Raw genomic sequence first — 18,681 nt, forward strand, 5'->3', positions numbered from 1 at the left:
CCTGTAGGGGATTTTTTCAAGATAAGTACTCTCCACTGAGTTCTCAGCTTCAGCGTTTGCAAGCTGTACCATGTGTGTAATTCACTGTTCTGGTGAGACATTCAGTACAGAGCAGTAAGGCATTTGTTAGGGGCCCTTAAGCCCTGCGACTATTTACAATAATTTTAGCCTTTCCCCCAAGAATGTTCATCAATACTCCATGTTTAAATCCATTCTTTAATATTGGCTTCATTTAATTTTTAGTTTAAAATAGAACAAGGCAGCATGAGCGCATCCTGAAAGCCCTGAGTGCTAATCCCAGCTCAGCCACTGATTTGTTGTGTAGCCTTGGGCAAGGAAGTTAAATAGGTAACTCCATTTTACTGATGAGAAAAGTGAAGCAAATTCAACTTCTTTGCTGCACCATGGTGCTAAGAGGGTTAATGTTTCCAAAGCACTATGGAAGTGCTAAGCATTTGTATATATTGATTCTGGCATTATACAGTAAATATTAATTGAGTACTCCAGAAGAACATTTTTTAATACAAAAATGACTAATTACAGTAACTACGTCAAGTAATTTCTTATTATTGTGACATGTCTTCTATAGATGGTAAATAGCACCCTCCCCACTCCCATTATATTCTGAAGTTTGGAAGAGAATGAATTGTCCTCCATACAGGAAAACTTATGCTCATGTTATAGGTAGACATGACTGCTTCAAACAGGAAAGTGGCTTTATTCACCATAATATATTACAGCTCCATCCACAGTAATTTGCAGGTGCATTATGCATTACATACTGTAGAGCTCATGTTACAGCCTAATTGCATTGTGGAGACACACATGTTCCCCTTGTAGTCATACAGATTTAATGGCAGCACATGATCACAGACTGGAGGAATGCTGACTAGCTAGTTCAGCTCCAAAGCAGTGAGTGACTGAACAGGGAAAAATGTTTCAAAATGGATCCAAGCTTTAATGCGGACTTCCACCTTGAACAGTGGTTTTTGAATACAAGATCTTCTAAAAGTGAAAGGGTCTAACTGTGAAGGGTATTCAAGACTGCAAACCTTCACGGAATTTGGGGTGCAGAGTTAATGCTGAACTTATCTTTTCAGCGTAAGCTCTAATATTAAAGTGCGCGATTTAGTGTGCACAGTGTCAGTAGTTTTGGCGGGATTTTTTAAAAATGTTGACGTATACTTACTATAAGAAGAAATCAAGAGCAATAAAAACTTGGTATAGAGATTATAGTGAATCTGACATTGATTCAGATTTGTTCTGTCTTAGAATAAATGATTTTAGAAATATATTGCCAGTAGCTATGTTGCAAGAGGTTGTCATCGCATAGTTTTCTGTGTGTTCCTCCTTTCCCTCCTGCCCCACCCGCACCCATGGAGAGAGAATTCACAGATTTTTCTGTAGCCATTCTGGTGATTTTCCACAGTTCTTTTAGAGGCTCAGCGTGGGATGGAGGAAGCTTACCACTTAGTGCAACTCCTCACCAGGGCCACACGAATTATGGAATGTGGATATGAAGAAAAAAAAAAGGTTTACATGATACAGTATTTGGCATTTAGCAGAAACTGCTGGCGATGACGTCTACATATACAGCAGCAGCACCAAAACGGAGCCATTTTGAAAGGAAAAGCAGCTATTCCTGGATGCCATAATTTTACATACCAATTCTTAATATAAATACACATGCCTATTCTGCACATACATACCCAACACTATACAAAGCTACTATATGAAAGCATAACTCAATCTCCTTTTCTCAACCCCACTTCCCCATCCACCCCCCCACCAACAATTTAATTACTTTCTCTATCTGAAGCAGCACAGATTCTGCAAGCAAAGTTAAAACCAGTTGACCATTAAAATAGTGTTGGAAAGTCATTCTAATTCAGTCAGTCTCCCGCAACACAGTTTTATAAACACACAGCTATAGATGTTTTAGAAGTGAATTATAACATGTTTCTGTGGTGGCCCATTAGGGGCCTTAGAAGACTTTGAAAAGCACATTTCCTTACTTCTGATAAATTCGCTCATTGACAACGGTCAGCCCTTTCTCGTTTAGGAGACTGGAGTTTTAGATACCTTTAAGGGTTCTTCTGCTTTCTACCACAAAAGGACAAATATACACAATTTTTTGTTTTAAACAAGTCGGTGTTGCCATCAATCCCCTCTGTCTTTCTCTAAATTTAGGTAGCAACTATTCGCTACACTGTTTAGAATTAACCTTCTATATCCAGCACGCAGGCACTATGAATCTACTGCTTTGGGTTAGGATACTCCAGACTTAGTAGAGTTAGGTTTCTGTCCTTTGCTGAACTGCTCACCCAGTGCTATATTAATTTGAAATGAGTGACTTTGCAGTACTGGACTGGCATATGTTTTCTGATCCCCAGCCAAAACAACGCAGAGCTCTGGGCTACAGATGCTGTAGCAAGTGACCTAAGTGAATGAAAGCGGACATAAAGAAAAGCTGTTTTCCACATCTGGAGGTTTACACATGCACCCTGTGTGATGTTGCACTCCATATGTTTTATGGAAATATGCTTATGAGTGTGAATATGATGTAACTGGAATATGCTTTATGCAAAAAATCTCTTGTAAGGTATCATAACAAAGGTTATAACCTACTGAATATATTCCTCCTATTTGTATGCATGTATCATTCTTGTATCTGAAGCTAGAAATATGAAGTATAACTCTGAGATCCTATTGTAATTATGCAAAGTGTGGGCCATTAATGGTGGTTTAAAATTTTGATGGCTCCCATTGACTAGGACAATTGATTGTAAATGGTTTATTTATTTGCATGCCTTCCTGTGTATGTGTGGGCCAACCCAGGAAGAATGGAGACTAGGAGGTCTTACAGTCACATGTCACCATGTCACATAATCCTGGAATCCATCTTAATCCTTGTACTTTTCCATTGATGAGGCAGGGGTGGGGACAAGCATAGACAAAAGATTCCCACTTTGTGCCAAAGCTATAAAAGGGGGTGGAGCAGGACAAAAGGGGCAGCCAGTCATGAGAAAATGCCTGCTTACCACCTGAAATGTGTGCTGGATATAACAGACTTCTTTCACAGAAGTCTTTCCTTCCTAGTCTGGGCCAAACATGATACTGGGTAAACAATAAGCTTCTTTGGCTTCTTTCACAGACTTCTTTTTTCACAGACTATATAACTTCTGATAAATTCTCTCATTGACAACGGTCAGCCCTTTCATGTTTAGGAGACTGGCTCCTTTCTCTGTGAATTATTCAGACTCCATTTTTACTATTTTGCCTGGTTCTTTGGAAATTGTTCAATTAATAGTTTATACAAAAATATTTCAGCCTTTAGAGTGCCTAAATTCTTTCCCATAAGCACAGCTTTGAATATTTTTTATTTGTGTTGTGTGATTGGCCACTTGAATCGCGTGACTTTCTTGCCATTCTCTGACTGTACAATTCCCAAGCATACTTGTTGCATACTTGCCCAAATATATCTTGGTACTCATCACAGCATCATTCATTACACAATCATGTAAGTATAGATATTGAAGAATACAATATCCAATTACATATGCAGGGGAGAATTTCGGAAGGCAGGATGCAGTTAAGTGTGGTTCTCTCACAAATGGTTCTCTCACAAGTGGTAAGGACTTTGACTTACATTTACTCAAGCATCCCAATGCCCTTAAGACAAGACTAGAGAAGAGTTTAATTGAAACTGAACAAACTGTTTCCATTTGAAGAGTGACACAATATTGCAAGGATTCTTCCATGTCAGCATGGGTTAATGCTGATGGCTTTTTACATACGTTTCTAAGGTAAAATACTTACAAGCAGAGGTAGCAAAAAACTACAATAGTAACAGACTACTATTCCTGTTATTAGTTGCCCAGATAACCCTGGACTTGTATAATTTCTTGCATCACCATTTTAACACAGAGTAAAAAGATGTACAAAGTATTAACTAATTAGAGTCCTCTAAGAATTAATGGGAGTCTCACAGACTCAGTCAAGGCCTGCATAGTATTTAGACAATTTTACCTCCACATTACATTTTTTGAGAAATGAGTAGAGACACAACGGATAATTAATTAATGTCCCACCAACCCACTATGCTGAAACCAAATTTCTGAAGGTACCAGATCCAAAGAGATGGTAGCTTTCTATTGCAAGGAACATGACATCAGTTCCATGCATAGACTAGTACAAGTAACAACATACCAGACCTTTCTGTAGGTTCCCCTGGCGATCTCTGACAAACAATAAATACAGCATATCTTTTATAAAGAGGCTGAAGGGATTAATAAAAAGTATTATTTTGCTACAGAGAAATATATTGGTATTAATCTGAAAAAAAATCATCAAACCATGTACAGTCTAGGAAAAAAGTAGAATGTCTTACTTGTGTAGCGTCTGAGATGGTCGTTCATTCTTCTCTAGTTGTCCATAGCAGCTGGTTTTTGCTTCTGGAATGAAGGAGTACTTTTCCAACATCGCTGATGCAGCTGTGCTGATAATCCCAAGAGCATCCCGCACCCGAGCTTCTAAACTATAGTCCCATTCATCATAGGATGCTGAAATTAGCCCTGAAGGAAATTCCTTGGGAGTGATTTCTGTGTTGCCACTAACCAGGCTGGGAACTATCCAGAAGAAATCATAGCCTGTAAGGCCTAGGGAACGGGCTTCATCCAGAATGTAAACAGCTTCATCCTTGGAACAATAAAGCAGGATAACAGATGAATGAATTTTCTTCAACTGAATCTGGGTCTTGGCATCCCCAATGGCAGTATCAAGTATGATCACGTTCTGCATGTCCCAGCCCACAAAACTGTTTTCCACTGTGGTCTTGATGAAACTTATGAAGTCCCGGTATCCAGGAAAGGTGCTGGTCACCAGGGAAAAAACATGCCAGTCATAATCTTGCATCACTTTCAGCATGACAATGGCTTCTTGCTGGATAGAAGCCCCAAACTGGAAGAATGTGGACAACACATCCTAGAATATGCAAAAGACAATGAAAGGTTACTATAATTGGACTGATGTGCAAAGAAGAGAGAGTGTCTGTGTCTTCTGTCCTCTTAAGGTCCATTCTTGTTACCTCTCTAACTTTCAGTGAGTGTGTGAAGTTCAAAGAATCTTTTTTACATTTTACATATAACACAACCAGGCAGATTTTGCTGTTTTCTTGTAGTCAGTAACACCAACCGCCAGTAATTGCAATGGATGATTAAATCTTTAGGAAAAATGGCATGAGCAGCTAGTTATCTACTAGGGAAATTTCTCAAAGCACTTGAAGGTAAAGGACATAAGTCTAACTAGTTGTTACAGATGAACAATGTAAATCTCTACGCTATTTGAATGGATTAACTCCACCACATTGATGTAAATTTACCCAATCTTATTGTGAAACAGTGTAGTCCAGATGGATTATCTACATGGATCATGAAACAAGAGGGAAGCAGCTTTATTGCATATGTATGAAGCAACACTGTACACATAGGGCTGATTTACAGAGGTGCTGAGCTACCACAAATCTAATTTATTTTAATGGGAGCTGTCAGCAGCTTTAAAAAATCAGACCCATTGTACTCACATACTCTGCGTTCGCTGCTCATCACATTACATTCAGGTCACTCTGCCCATCTCAAATTAGAATAGTATTACATCCAGTATAAAATAATGACTACTGATTTATAATAATGATAACCTAGGAGTGTCTAGCAACATGTTCCAGTCCTCATGAGATTAGTTAAATGGAAGTAAATTTGAAGAATGGCCTTGCATTCTATAACTTGCATCTGTGTGTGTTTTCCTGGTGGACATAACAGCATCCTTAATTTGCCATCAGACACTTTCCTTGAGTTTGCCTTGCTTAGGTTATATTCTCAGTCACAACATTTGACACAGCCCATTCCATTCTCCTTATGTCTACCTATTGTGTTTATGTCATCTAACAAAAATTCACTTTTGTCATCTAACAAAAGCCATCCACTTATACCACGCTACTTGTGTGTACTTTATAATAAACTCTTTACAGGTTTCTAATATTTCATACATGGACAGAGCATTTTCTAAATATCTATTTGGATTTTATATTCTAAACTTACACAAATTAAGGTTACTAGATTATCGAAGCATATACCACCAGTTATATAATTGTACTTTATCCCCGGTGGTACAACAGGACATATTTATTTCATTTTCAGACACTGATATTGTGCATAAACCATCATGTTAAAATATATATTGGCTATTCAAGGCTTCTAACGCTATCTTTTAGAAAAGTGTCAGTCATTCCTCTAATTCCTCTGATGACTTTATTATTAATACAAACATATAGTACTGTTCATCTCAAAGCGCTTTATGAATTCAGCTAAGAACTATTATCTCTATACAAGGAAACTGAAGGAGATACTGAAACAGATACAACTATGACCAAAATCACACAGCAAGTTGGTGTTAGAACCAAAACTGAAACTCAGATCTCTTAATGCCCATTTGTATACTCTGTCCACTGAACTATATCAGCTTCATGCAGAGAACCCTCTGCACAGGTGTGCGAGTCTGTTTGTTTGTTAAGGAGGCAAGCAATGTTATTACTTTTAGAGCCTTAAGTACCCAACAGGAAGATTTTTTAGGACTTAACCCCAATACAAAACCTACCATAGGGTCAAACTATGAAAAAAGCCAACTAGGGCAACAATGTGTGCAACACTGGTGCTAATTAAATCATTTGCCTTGGCAGGTATTGTCATGTCAGAAAGGGTATTGTGACTGCCAATGCTAGCCTTCCAATAGATTTGGGTAAAATCCAGTTTGATGAATTAAGGACACTATGAGGCATAGCGGGGAGAGAATTAAATATGGGATATTTTACTGGAGCAATTCCCCAGGGACTCCAATTATAAATCTAAAGAAGTCTTCCTTTCAGGGATACTCACAGCTATGTACAAATGGAGCACATTGAAAATATGTTCAGAGCCAGCATTTCACATCACTACACCAAAAGGAATTAAACATCCAAAGCCATTTCCATTAATCTAATTTTACATTAGTTCGCCAATACAAAGTAAATTATCAAGTGATTAACTATTTGGAGAAATATTACCAAACCAGTAGTTAAATCTAATGCACTCTCTTTCCCTTCTTGTTTTTCAGATTTCCAAACTGTGACTGATATTTTCTTTTATCCATGGTGTGCTCAGATGCAATGGCAAAAGGACGTTCTACGCACAAATAAAATAGATAAATAATAGCACTTAGAATATGTAAATAGACTTGACGATGAAATCCATCACATCCTTTCACTACATCCCTATGTACCACTCATGACTATAAGCATAATGGTATTGCTTCTCCAAGTGAAGGATCTGTTCAAGGGCCATTGGCTGCATAGACTCTGGAGGCACATCAGAGAACTCCAAAGAGCAAAGAGACTTACCTGAACAGATTATCAGCACAATACAGCACAGAGGGACACTTACAAATTTGTCCCTTTCTAATGTGCACATATAGACGCTCAGAGCCCCAGCTATAATTACTACTGTCACAATCCCTTCCACGGTCATGCATGCTTTCAGAAACACTGGGTAGCCTTTTAACAACTTTTGAACATGACTTGACTTATCCACAGATTTTTCAAGCAAGCAATTTGTGATTAATACCATCCAATGCTCCAGCTGATTAAAACGAAAATTAAGTGGATAAGACAGAACTTTGCTGCAGACCATTCAGTGTATTAGCATTAATGCTGTGGACCAGATCCTTAGCTGCTGTAAATCTACATAACTCCATAGTCTTCACTGGTGATATGTTGATTAATACTAGCTAAGGATCTGGCGATATGTGCTCTGAATGATTTTTGCCACTACCTTAAAATGGGAGAAAGAACAGCTGGAGACTTACAGCTCAGGATAGCAGCAAGATGGAAAGTTGCAGGCAGACACCTTTAAAAATTCAATGGTACCTACAAGAAATATTTACGTGCATATAAGGAAAATACACAGACGTTACATGCACACCATTTATTTGGCAAAAGCTATCATTTTGGTGAATCTGAGAAATTGTAAGCCCAAACCAATAGTCCGTAAACACGCAAAACTCCCCAAAGGGGAGAATCAAGTTCAAAAACACTTTAAAATATTACTTTATGTTTTCTTTAAAGTTTTAAAAGCATCACAACTGGTAAATCATCACTCCATTGACTTCACTGTGTATTCTTACTTCTTCTGGGGAAGAGCCTAAAACATTTAGTCAGGTAAATGAGACAATTATTTATTTGCAATCTGCAATGGGATACTTTTCATCTTTGTACCAGAATAAGACAGTGACTGGCACAAGAACAAATTAATTTACCCCTTGCTGGGCAAGTTAAGCTTGTTTTGATCATGCTTGTTTAGAAAGTGAGACCATGGTATCACAATGGGTTAGAAACCAGATTGTTACTCAAGATACGAGATTTAAGCACCAATCAAGGACATCAATTCTACTTAATGATGAAGTATATTATGAGATTAGGAATATAACTAGGGTCCTACTAAATTCAAGGCCATGAAAAACACATCATGGACTGTGAAATCTAGTCTTCCCTCGTGAAACCTGGTCTCTTGTGCAACTTGACAACTGAATGGAGTTGAGAGCGTCTTGTGTGCCTTTACCCTATACTATACAGATTTTCAGTAGACTTGTCATAAACAAATGGTTAAGGGTTAATGTCTCTTTTACCTGTAAAGGGTTAAAAAGCTCAGTAAACCTGGCTGACACCTGACCAGAGGACCAATAGGGGGACAAGATACTTTCAGATCTTAGTGGAGGCAAATCTTTGTTTGTGCTTTTTGTCTGGTTCATTGTTCGCTCTTGGGGCTAAGAGGGACCAGACATACACCCAGGCTTTCCTAATCTTTCTGAATCAGTCTTTCACGTTTCAAAAAATTGTTAGTAATAGCCAGGCAAGGTGGATTAGTTTTACGTTTGTTTTCTTAACTTGTAAATGTGTCTTTTTGCTGGAAGGATTTTTACCTCTGTTTGCTGTAACTTTGAATCTAAGGCGGGGGGGGGGGAGTCCCTCTTGTCTATATGAATCTGAGTACCCTGTAAAGTATTTTCTATCCTGATTTTACAGAGATAATTTTTGCCTTTTCTTTCTTTAATTAAAAGCTTTCTTTTTAAGAACTGAATTGATTTTTCCTTGTTTTAAATCCAAGGGATTGAATCTGAACTCACCAGGGCTTGGTGGGGGGAAAAGGAGAGGGGATGGTTAATTCCTCCTTGTTTTAAGATCCAAGGAGTTTGGATCAGTGTGAAGCCTCTCAAGGCAACCCAGGGAGGGGAAAGTCTGGGGGGAAAAGGAGGGGGACGGTTAATTCCTCCTTGTTTTAAGACCCAAGGGTTTTGGTCTGGGTTCCCCAGGGAAGGTTTTGGGGGAACAGAAAGTGTGCCAGACACTAAATTCTGGCTGGTGGCAGCGTACCAGACCTAAGCTAGTAATTAAGCTTAAAAGTGTTCATGCAGGTCCCCACTTTTTGTACCTTAAGGTTCAAAGTGAGGGAAAAAACCATATTCACAGATGTTTGGGGCCAAGGGGACCATTATGATCTTCTAGACTGACCTCACGCTAACACAGACTATAGAATTCTTTAACAGGGTCAACAATATACCGCGTGAGAGAGGAATGGTATATACAATTTATTTGGATTTTCAAATGGCCTCTGAATAAAGTCCCTCACAAGATGCTTATTAAGTGGACCATCAGATGAGACTGAACGTTGTGTTGTGGATTAGAAACTATTTAAACGATAGAAAACAGAGTATAGGGAATATGTGGCCAATTTTCAAAATGGAAGGAGGTTAACAGCAATATGCCCCAAGAGCTATACTAGCACCTGTGCTATTTAATACATGTATTCATAAATTGGAAAAGGGATTAAAAGTGAGGTACCAAAACCTGCAGATTACAAAAGTATTGAAATAAGTCAAATCTCAAAAGGATTTTGAGGCACGTCAGTAGAAACAAAGCTAGGCAGCTACACATAATGGCATATTAAGTTAAAAGCAGAGGAGTGAGAAATATAGAGGAAGGATTAGTTTGAACTACTCATAGGTGTTGATGGGTTCTAAGTTAACATACATCTCAGGAGGAAGAGCTAGGTGTCATTGAACATCATCCACTGACAATATCTGTTCATTATGGAGCAATCAAGGAAGCAAACAAGTCGTTAAGGAATACTGAAAAGGGGTGACATTAGAAAGCTTTAAGCATTATTCTCTATCATAGAAAAACTAGAAAGAGACTAACACTTGTACCCTCTTACTCTCAGAAAGTGAAGCTCTACCATCAGGGAAGCTAGAGCCTTACCTGTTCGTAAGAAGGTAAACATAAAAACCAGGGTAAAATAAATACACCTTGCAGGCCAATTCTGTGCACTTTTCACAACAGCTTATGTCGTGGAACAGAAAATCTGTATGAAGAATCTGTGCAGATACAGCTGCTACTGTCAATCACTGTAAATGGGCACTTTCCAGCTGAGGGCTGAAAAGCAGTAGCAGTCGCTGCCACCACTGCACTTCATTAAAAGTGCTCTTAATTAATGAGCTCATGTACAACTAAGGGGAGGTTCAGTGTCACACCTAAGGTTTTTGGCCTAGATTTACCAAGATCAATTAAACAAGAAAAAATATGCTTTTGTGTCAAGAAATCGAGCACTCCTCCTGCTAACAATCTTGGTTAAACAAGTGTACTTCTGTAGTATGCCGTGTCAGAGAGCTGGCACTCAGCTCTAAGCACTCCAGGCCACATAACAACTGTAAATGAACTTCAAACTCATAAAGAGGGCTTAAAAGTAGACTGTTATCAGTATCTCAGTAGAGGTGCTGTGAGCATAGTCAATCATCTGGATGAAATATTTGACACTGAAGAATGAACAGATCATATAAAGCATTACTCCTCTCTCTTACCTGGTAAGAGTTGGAAAGAAAATTCTATCCAATGTCAAGCTACTGATTTACGGCTGAGGCATTAGCTGAAGTTACAGAAAAGTTGTTTCATACATTCGTTACCATGTCAGAGAATTACAAGTAAAAACATCTGAATTTGACAATATACTTGTGAAGAATTATATATGGGGTCTAAGAGAATCAGGAGCTGAACTTGAATGTTGCAATCGCTGTAAGCACTGTCAAAAACACTTAGACACACTTAAGTATGCTACAATCAAGGGTCTGATTTTACTTCCCAAGTTATCACAATCTGCAGCTGACCTCAGTGGCGACAGAATCAGGTCCAAAGGCATTCCTTGAGATAAGTTTTATATCAGAGTACTATATGCACTAATGAAAAGGTATGCATATCAGGAATTGAATTGCTATAAAAACAAATGTCACTGGACATCAGGTTCACATCTGAAAACATTCTGCCTGAGCTGAATTCCAAAATCTCTCTCATCGCCTTTTTGTAGAGGGTGAAAGAAAATCCAAAACTGTAATTAACCAATCTGTGCGCACCTTTTATACAGATAACTAAGTAGGTGTAATGAAAATTTCCACCAAAAATAAAGCAGCATTAATTTTTTAAAAAATACTACTCTAATATTTAACCAGTACATTTGTTTTACAAGCAGGTGTGTTTTCTCCAAGAGAACTATCAGCCTATCAGTCTGGCAGAGGATGTTTATTATCCTGGGGTATATAATAAGGAGCAGGCCAACACCATCCCCTCAAAAGCAACTTCAGATGCAAATAACTTCCACAGAAGGCTAAGACTGTAACAGGGTTCAAAAAAGAACTCGATAAGTTCATGGAAGTTACGTCCATCAATGGCTATTAGCCAGGATGGGGAGGGACAGTGTCCCTAGCTTCAGTTTGCCAGAAGCTGGGAATGGGCAACAGGGGATGGATCACTTGATGATTACCTGTTCTACTTATTCCCTCTGGGGCACCTGGTATTGGTCACTGTCAGAAGACAGGATACTGGGCTAGATGGTCCTTTCATCTGACCCAGTATGACCGTTTGTATGTTCTTATGATTTCCCAGAAGTACCAAATACATCAAATTTTGCACTCCAAACTAGCTCAAGGCAAGAGAGTCTTTAAGAATGAGTCATCTAATAAAATCTGACAATATGAATGTAACCAGTACGTTGAAGAACAAAAGTGACGTTAAAAGTTTTATACTAGTGTCCACTGTGGAGCCTTGATTCATCATAGCCCAAAATATGAACTTCCTGAAGGAAAGCTTTGTTTTACATAGTTGGAAAGTGGAATGGAGTCTTTGTTATGTAAAATAAACGTTCCATTACCCTGAGCTAAAGCATCCTCATGAGATGCAGAACTCTCACTTGGGAAGCTGAGAAGATAAAATTCAGATAGATACAGATACATAACAATGACTCTCAAGTGTTCTAAGTGCCAAGATGAGACCTAGCTAAGGACGTTTGATGTTATAGTATGTGATGGATGGTAGGGAAGATAATTATAATGTAGCGATACGCAGATAAAAATTTGCACTACCTGCATCTACTGAATCCACCCACCCGGTCCCACACCTTTTCCTCGACAAATCAATGTTTCAGTGTTGGCATCTCGTTTCAGGATGCATAGACCTGCACAGACAATACTTTTGAGAATAGTGTTGTCATACTTCAAGAGACCTTTCAGGAATTATACCCTTTGGGCAAATAGTACTCTGGGCAGAAGCATCTCTGCTCTACATATATTCATGTTATTTACAGCCTTACGTGCATAACAAGGATTTTTCTGCAAGGAACTATATCTGTAGTATCGAGTTATTATTCTTCAGTTGAGGAAAGGTAAAATATACACAGGTATAGTTCTTATTTCTAGCAAAAAATGAAAATTTCACCTGCAATATGCAGGATGGATACGTGACATGAAAACAATAAAAGGAAGCTATAAATGAACTCAAGCTGCCAAACCTAGATCACAATATTTTTTTATCACATTCATTATTTCTTTACTTACAAGGTTTAATTAAAAGTTCTAGGGAGGATTACAGATGCTATACTGGGTTGGATTTATGGTCTAGCAAATCCAGTACTTTGTTTCTAATGGTGGACAAAAGCTAAAAAGAAGATAACTCTTCTTAATGAGCCTAGTCAAATATTTAATACTGTACCTGTTTCAGGAATCTGATTTGTCTTACATATCCCCAAGTCTCACCTCACTTAAAAACTACTTGCTCACAAAATCAGACATAAAATACAAAAAAGTGTCAGAGCACACTACTACTGAAAAATTGCTGACTTTCTCATTTCTACTATATAATTATAAAATAAATCAATTACAATATAAATATTGTACTTACATTTCAGTGCATTGTATGTAGAGCAGTATAAACAAGTCATTGTCTGCATGAAATTTTAGTTTGTAATGATTTTGCTAGTGCTTTTTATGTAGCCTGTTGTAAAACTAGGCAAATATCTAGATGAGTTGATGTACCCCCTGGAAGACATTCGCGCACCCCCCCGAGCTACATGTACCATTGGCTGAGAACCACTGGAGTAGTGCATTTAGCCTCTAGAAACTATGAAACTCCAGGCCTAGGGCCTATATGACCACTATACAGCCCCTCTGTGATTCCTTGGCAACAGAGCTGCCTAAGAAACCATCATTCTAGCCCTCATAAAGGAGGGTTCCATATTGCTTAAAAGCTAATACTGACTGAAGCCAGCTTAAAGTTAAAGCAGTCAATGAGGTGATGATGAACATACTGTGCCCATCCCCAGGTATGGGACAAACCCTCCCCACAAAGATCCCTTCACCCTGTCCTCATGAGCAGATCCATCCCTTCTGCACAGAAAGAGGAAGATCCAGTTTACTAAGATTTATTATTCAACTTCATTGAATTATTGCTTATTAATGTAACAGAGAACAGGTGAGCTTGGAAAGCAGTCAAAGCAGCATCACTGAGAGTCTCCATCAAATGGTACTGGCTGCCACTCGGTTCCTCTTCCAGGCAACTGTTTTCCAGTGCTGTATTCAGCATGAAGAAGGTGGCACAAGTCAAATTATGAAATTAAATTAGAAAAGCAAAAAAAAAAAATCTAATCTTTAAAAATTCTTTTGCCTTTGCCACTCATGTTCTGTCTACACTTGTAAAATTCCCTAACGTGAAACTGCAGCCACCATTCTGGATGCTTTAGGAGATATTTAAATTCTTTTTTAAACTAAAAGTTAATGAAGCAAGTTCAGTGGTTTTTCTCAGTGGACAAGCATCCATCATCACAATGTGAATATCAGCCTTGTTGGAAGTTTCAGTTAAATGGCAAATATTTAAATGGGCAGAGATCAGATCAGCCAGAGAAAGGCCACTTCTGCTCCCACAAATGTCAATTGGACCACAGATGGCCACTCTAAGTTAGGGTAGATGCATCCAAGCAGACCTAAAAGCTTCAAAAAGTAATTAACAGTAGTACTGGTGCACAGTGGGACAGATCACCGCAACACATGCTGCTCATTCCCCTGTGCTGCCCTAGAGCAGTTCTTGCCACCTTGCCCCTGTGCTACCATCACTATACCGAGCAATTGGAAGACACCTCAGACACTAACGCTACGTTGGTGGGAGTGGGGAGAACAAGTATCAACTGAAGGGTGAGAAGATTCATTGATATTTGTAATCTTCCTGCCAGTCAAGAGAACAGATGTTATAAAGCAACGCTCAGAATATGAATGGTGCTAAATTGCAAAATGCTCGACCTACAACTTGAGCTTCCTACTCTACTGTCTGCTCACAAAGACTGTGCTTCCTGTGCAATTTCAGCCAAATGGCTGCCTCTGAAAGGCATTACTTCTGACGATCATCAGCTAGCTCTAATATGTCATGCCAGGAAGTTATAGAATTAACCAAACACACTCAAGACATCATTAGAACTCAGTAAACAGTCAAAACATCACAAATATTTTTATGAACAAAAAGCAGAAATTTGGGCTCACTATGATTAGTGGATCATTCACTACTCACAATTATTTGGACAACCACTGGGTATTCATAAAAATATAAGGCATTGATTCTGACAGCTTTTGCAAATTTTAGCATGAATCTTTATTTTTCTGAACATTGGGACCAGAAGTCCATTTTTGTTCATTCCTATTTTCCAGTTTAAAAATATTACAGGCATCCAATCTGGCACAGGACACCAATTGTACAACATATATGTGGAATAATCAAACTAACCCATTTGTGAACACTCACTCTGAAGATTATTCATCCAAACTATGTAGCAAATAACAAATCATTTCAAAGAAAATCAGCATTCACCAGCAAATGTTTCAGAAGCCAAATATGGGGCTAAATGATTACTTTTCATAACATGGTCCAACCAGCTTTAATCATCAATGCCACTACAAATTATATTCCAACAATGGGTATTTCATTAACCTCATCTGTCTAATAAAACCCTGATAAAAGATCGTTTTCAACAGCTTTTCAATTTCTCAAATATGAAACATTGGAGCTTTTTTTTTTTGTAAAAACAAGACACAGGCTCAGAACAAACAAGCATAATAGTAGTATATTTTAAAATATAAACTTCTTACTAATTGCAGGAATTATCTTCAATTATAGACCATGTTTTTGGCATACTTCACTCTAATAGATTACCTGGCTTTAGTAGAATAAGCATGAAACTATTACTACTGAAAGAGGTCCCAACTCAGTCTTTCAAATGACTAAAATCTGAACAGAGAGGCTGTTTCACTCCAATGTTTGAACAATACTGTTACAAATGTGCATTTACAGACTGTGATAATACACTCAGAACGAGTGTGTAAGTGCTAAAATGTGATGTGGTTTTAAAATGAAAAGTGCAGTACAAGAAGATGCAGAGGTTGATGACATTTAAAACAGCACTCCATTATTGCATTGAGACCAAACTCCATGTTTCTATTCTGCTTTGTTCAAAAAAAAGTCTCCTATATCAGAAAAGTCATTCATTTTATTGTATTGTGTGATCAAACACTCAAACTGCATAGTACATAGTGTAGTTCTGTACACTAATTGCTTCACCACTGTGAAGATAACAGGCTATGTCATTCCCTCTAATGGATGGGTAGCATTTTTTCCTTTAATTCATGCCCTGGCCAATATGTCTTGTGAACATGTCAGATTTATTAATCCCCAGTCTCGCCACAAAAACAAAAGACTCTGAATGAAGAGAAATGACAGAAACATGAAACCAGGTGTCAGGTCTAGAACAGCTGGAATATACCATTTGTTGCTTTCCGTGAGAAACTGTTTTCCTTGTAGCATAATCTCAACCCCTCTGAGAAACATGGTGGATTTCATGAGCTGGTTATGACCAAACTTCATCATTGGGCATAGACTGAAGTATAAATAAAAATGGCGATATAAAAACACCACTTAAGTGTTTAGAGTTGTGTGATAAATGAATGTAGAGGGGGAAATGAATGTCGGCCCATGAGAAGGTACTCAAATTATTATTTGAAAATGAGACAACTAAATCAGCAAGAGGGCCCAATGGAGCCATCACTGAGGTTCCACACCTCTCTTTTTGGAATCTAAATGTATGCTGCTTGATGTTCCCATTAACAGACAAATGAGCAGAAGAGTTTGAACATGCCAGTCACTAAATAGGACTGCAGTGTACTTTGCAGACAGTGAGAGTAAGAGTTACACATAGGGTCTGATTACATAACCCTTGATGAGGATAGACTCTGGATAGGGAGACCAGATGCTCCGTTTTTAAAGGGACACTCCTGTTTTGGGGGACTTTTTCTTATATAGGCGCCTATTACCCCTCACCCCCTGTCCCGTTTTTTCACAGTTGCTATCTGTAACCCTAACTCTGGAGGTTAGGATAGACTCTGGAATCAACTGCTCGTTAAATGAGTGTGCTCTACAGCCTTACCTCTCTCCCTCTCCCCTCGTCCTTCCATTAGATGTGCCTACACCCAGGAGGTTTGTGAGTTACACACACCAGTATGATTAAGGATTCCACAATGTAGTATAATCTGTTTATTTCTTTTGGAGTACAGAAGGCAGTTAGTTATTCAGCAATTCAGATGTGCACCATAGTTTCAAAACCCTCACCACACCAAAAATAATAATAATAATAAAAAATCTAACTTCAAACTGTTTCAGAAAACTTGGATGACAGTAGATAAGAGGACCTGAAACTATTGTAAAAGCTAAAATTTATATTACTTACTATCAGTCCAATTTAGAGAGATCAGACAAATCGCATTTAGAATTCTTCAAAAGCTGCAATGAGATGGCTTAAGACACTTTCAGGATATTAATTGTGTCCTCACTGAAGGGTAGCTCTGCAGGTAGAGAATCAGTATATACTGTTTTTATTCTCTTCATTGCCTCTGCCGTGTCTACTTCATTAACAGACTTTCATCTACATTCACACTTTTGGCTAAATTCTGGCAAGTGGTCTGTTTATGTGCACAAGAAAAAACAGAGTATGCTTGTCAAGCAGAAAATGTGGCATGAGGACATGGTCATTTCTCTGAGAGAACATGCAGCATAGAAAGAATGGCTGTGGGCTGGCCAAGGTTTGGTTAAAAGTGACTGTAGTCCATGTACAAGGTAGCATATCAATGAACCCTGAAGATTAAATGGGTGGTACATGTAGGATAAAGTATTCTCTCTTTAGATGGAATCATTTTCCGTACATGAAAGAAGCCCGCACAACTGCATGTCATGTGGTTTTCAATGCCACCTCTCTGTACAAAGACAGAGATTTGGTCTGTCTGCTGGGATCTTGGCATAAATATTTTACTATATAGAATAGGCTTATCACCAAAATATCGTCCTTCATTTTTTTCTACTAATCTAGGCCAGCTGGAATGAAAGAAAACAAATTAAAACAGCAATACAAATTACCCAGGATATGTGCAGTACCATTTTGCAATTAGCATCCAAAATGCGATTGGTAATATGAGGGACCTATTTATAATTAATTATGGAATGTCTCATTTAAATAGAAGTTTCTGTAAGTGATGTTCGTAATTATTGTATTTCTGCTTTAGTGTTCTTGTATTAGCTATACCTTCTTGACAGAGGCAACTGGAAAGCGTCCTTCGCTAGCAATTTCACTAATGCTTAAATAGTCACGGTCTCCTAAATAAAATGGTTTTATTTTTAAACCTCATACAACTAAAGTGACAACTCTTAGGAGCAATCCTGCCTCTGCTCTGGGAAACTAGAGGACCTTTTCTGTAGCAAAACATGTGTTCCTGCAGCATGTGGAGGGCATAGAATAGTCTAGGGAGCTTGCCCAGGAAATGCATAATCCTACACATGCTAGACAGCCCAGCTGCACAGAAGGTAGGCTACTGCACAGCAAGGATATGGAAGCAAGGCTGGCCAACACAGGGTGCAGTTGGTGGATTTACCTCTGTGTGGATGAACTGGTCATTCCCTCCATACATTTAAAGAATGGAATGGGGAGAACGGGCAACATGGAGGCTATTTTTAGCAGCTCCAGGGCACTCTGCAGCATGTGGATGGAGGATTCCATCCTGTCAAGTCCCAGCTAAACTCCTGAGTGCACAGTCTGACTGCCTTGGCTGAACTTGGGCCTCAGCCTCCACCAATAAGAATGGTTATTAGAAACCTCAGGGCAACCCATATATTCTGCTAACTTTGGTTCCTGCCTCAATACAGTGATGCGCAGGGTGAAACTATCCACTACGTTATGATTTAAGGAGAAC

The 18,681-nt window shown here is 38.5% G+C and overlaps 1 protein-coding gene across 1 annotated transcript in view; it reads right to left on the reverse strand.

Annotated features, from left to right (window-relative positions):
• Positions 1-18,681, reverse strand: part of GRIN2A (glutamate ionotropic receptor NMDA type subunit 2A) — a 273,638-nt gene that overhangs the window by 121,281 nt on the left and 133,676 nt on the right. Inside the window, exon 2 of the mRNA XM_030579010.1 lies at positions 4,391-4,983. Coding sequence (XP_030434870.1) covers positions 4,391-4,983 — 593 coding nt within the window. The remainder of the gene's footprint in view (positions 1-4,390; positions 4,984-18,681) is intronic.

The sequence above is a fragment of the Gopherus evgoodei genome, chromosome 10 (genome assembly GCF_007399415.2).
Source record: "Gopherus evgoodei ecotype Sinaloan lineage chromosome 10, rGopEvg1_v1.p, whole genome shotgun sequence".
Classification (NCBI taxonomy): domain Eukaryota; kingdom Metazoa; phylum Chordata; order Testudines; family Testudinidae; genus Gopherus; species Gopherus evgoodei.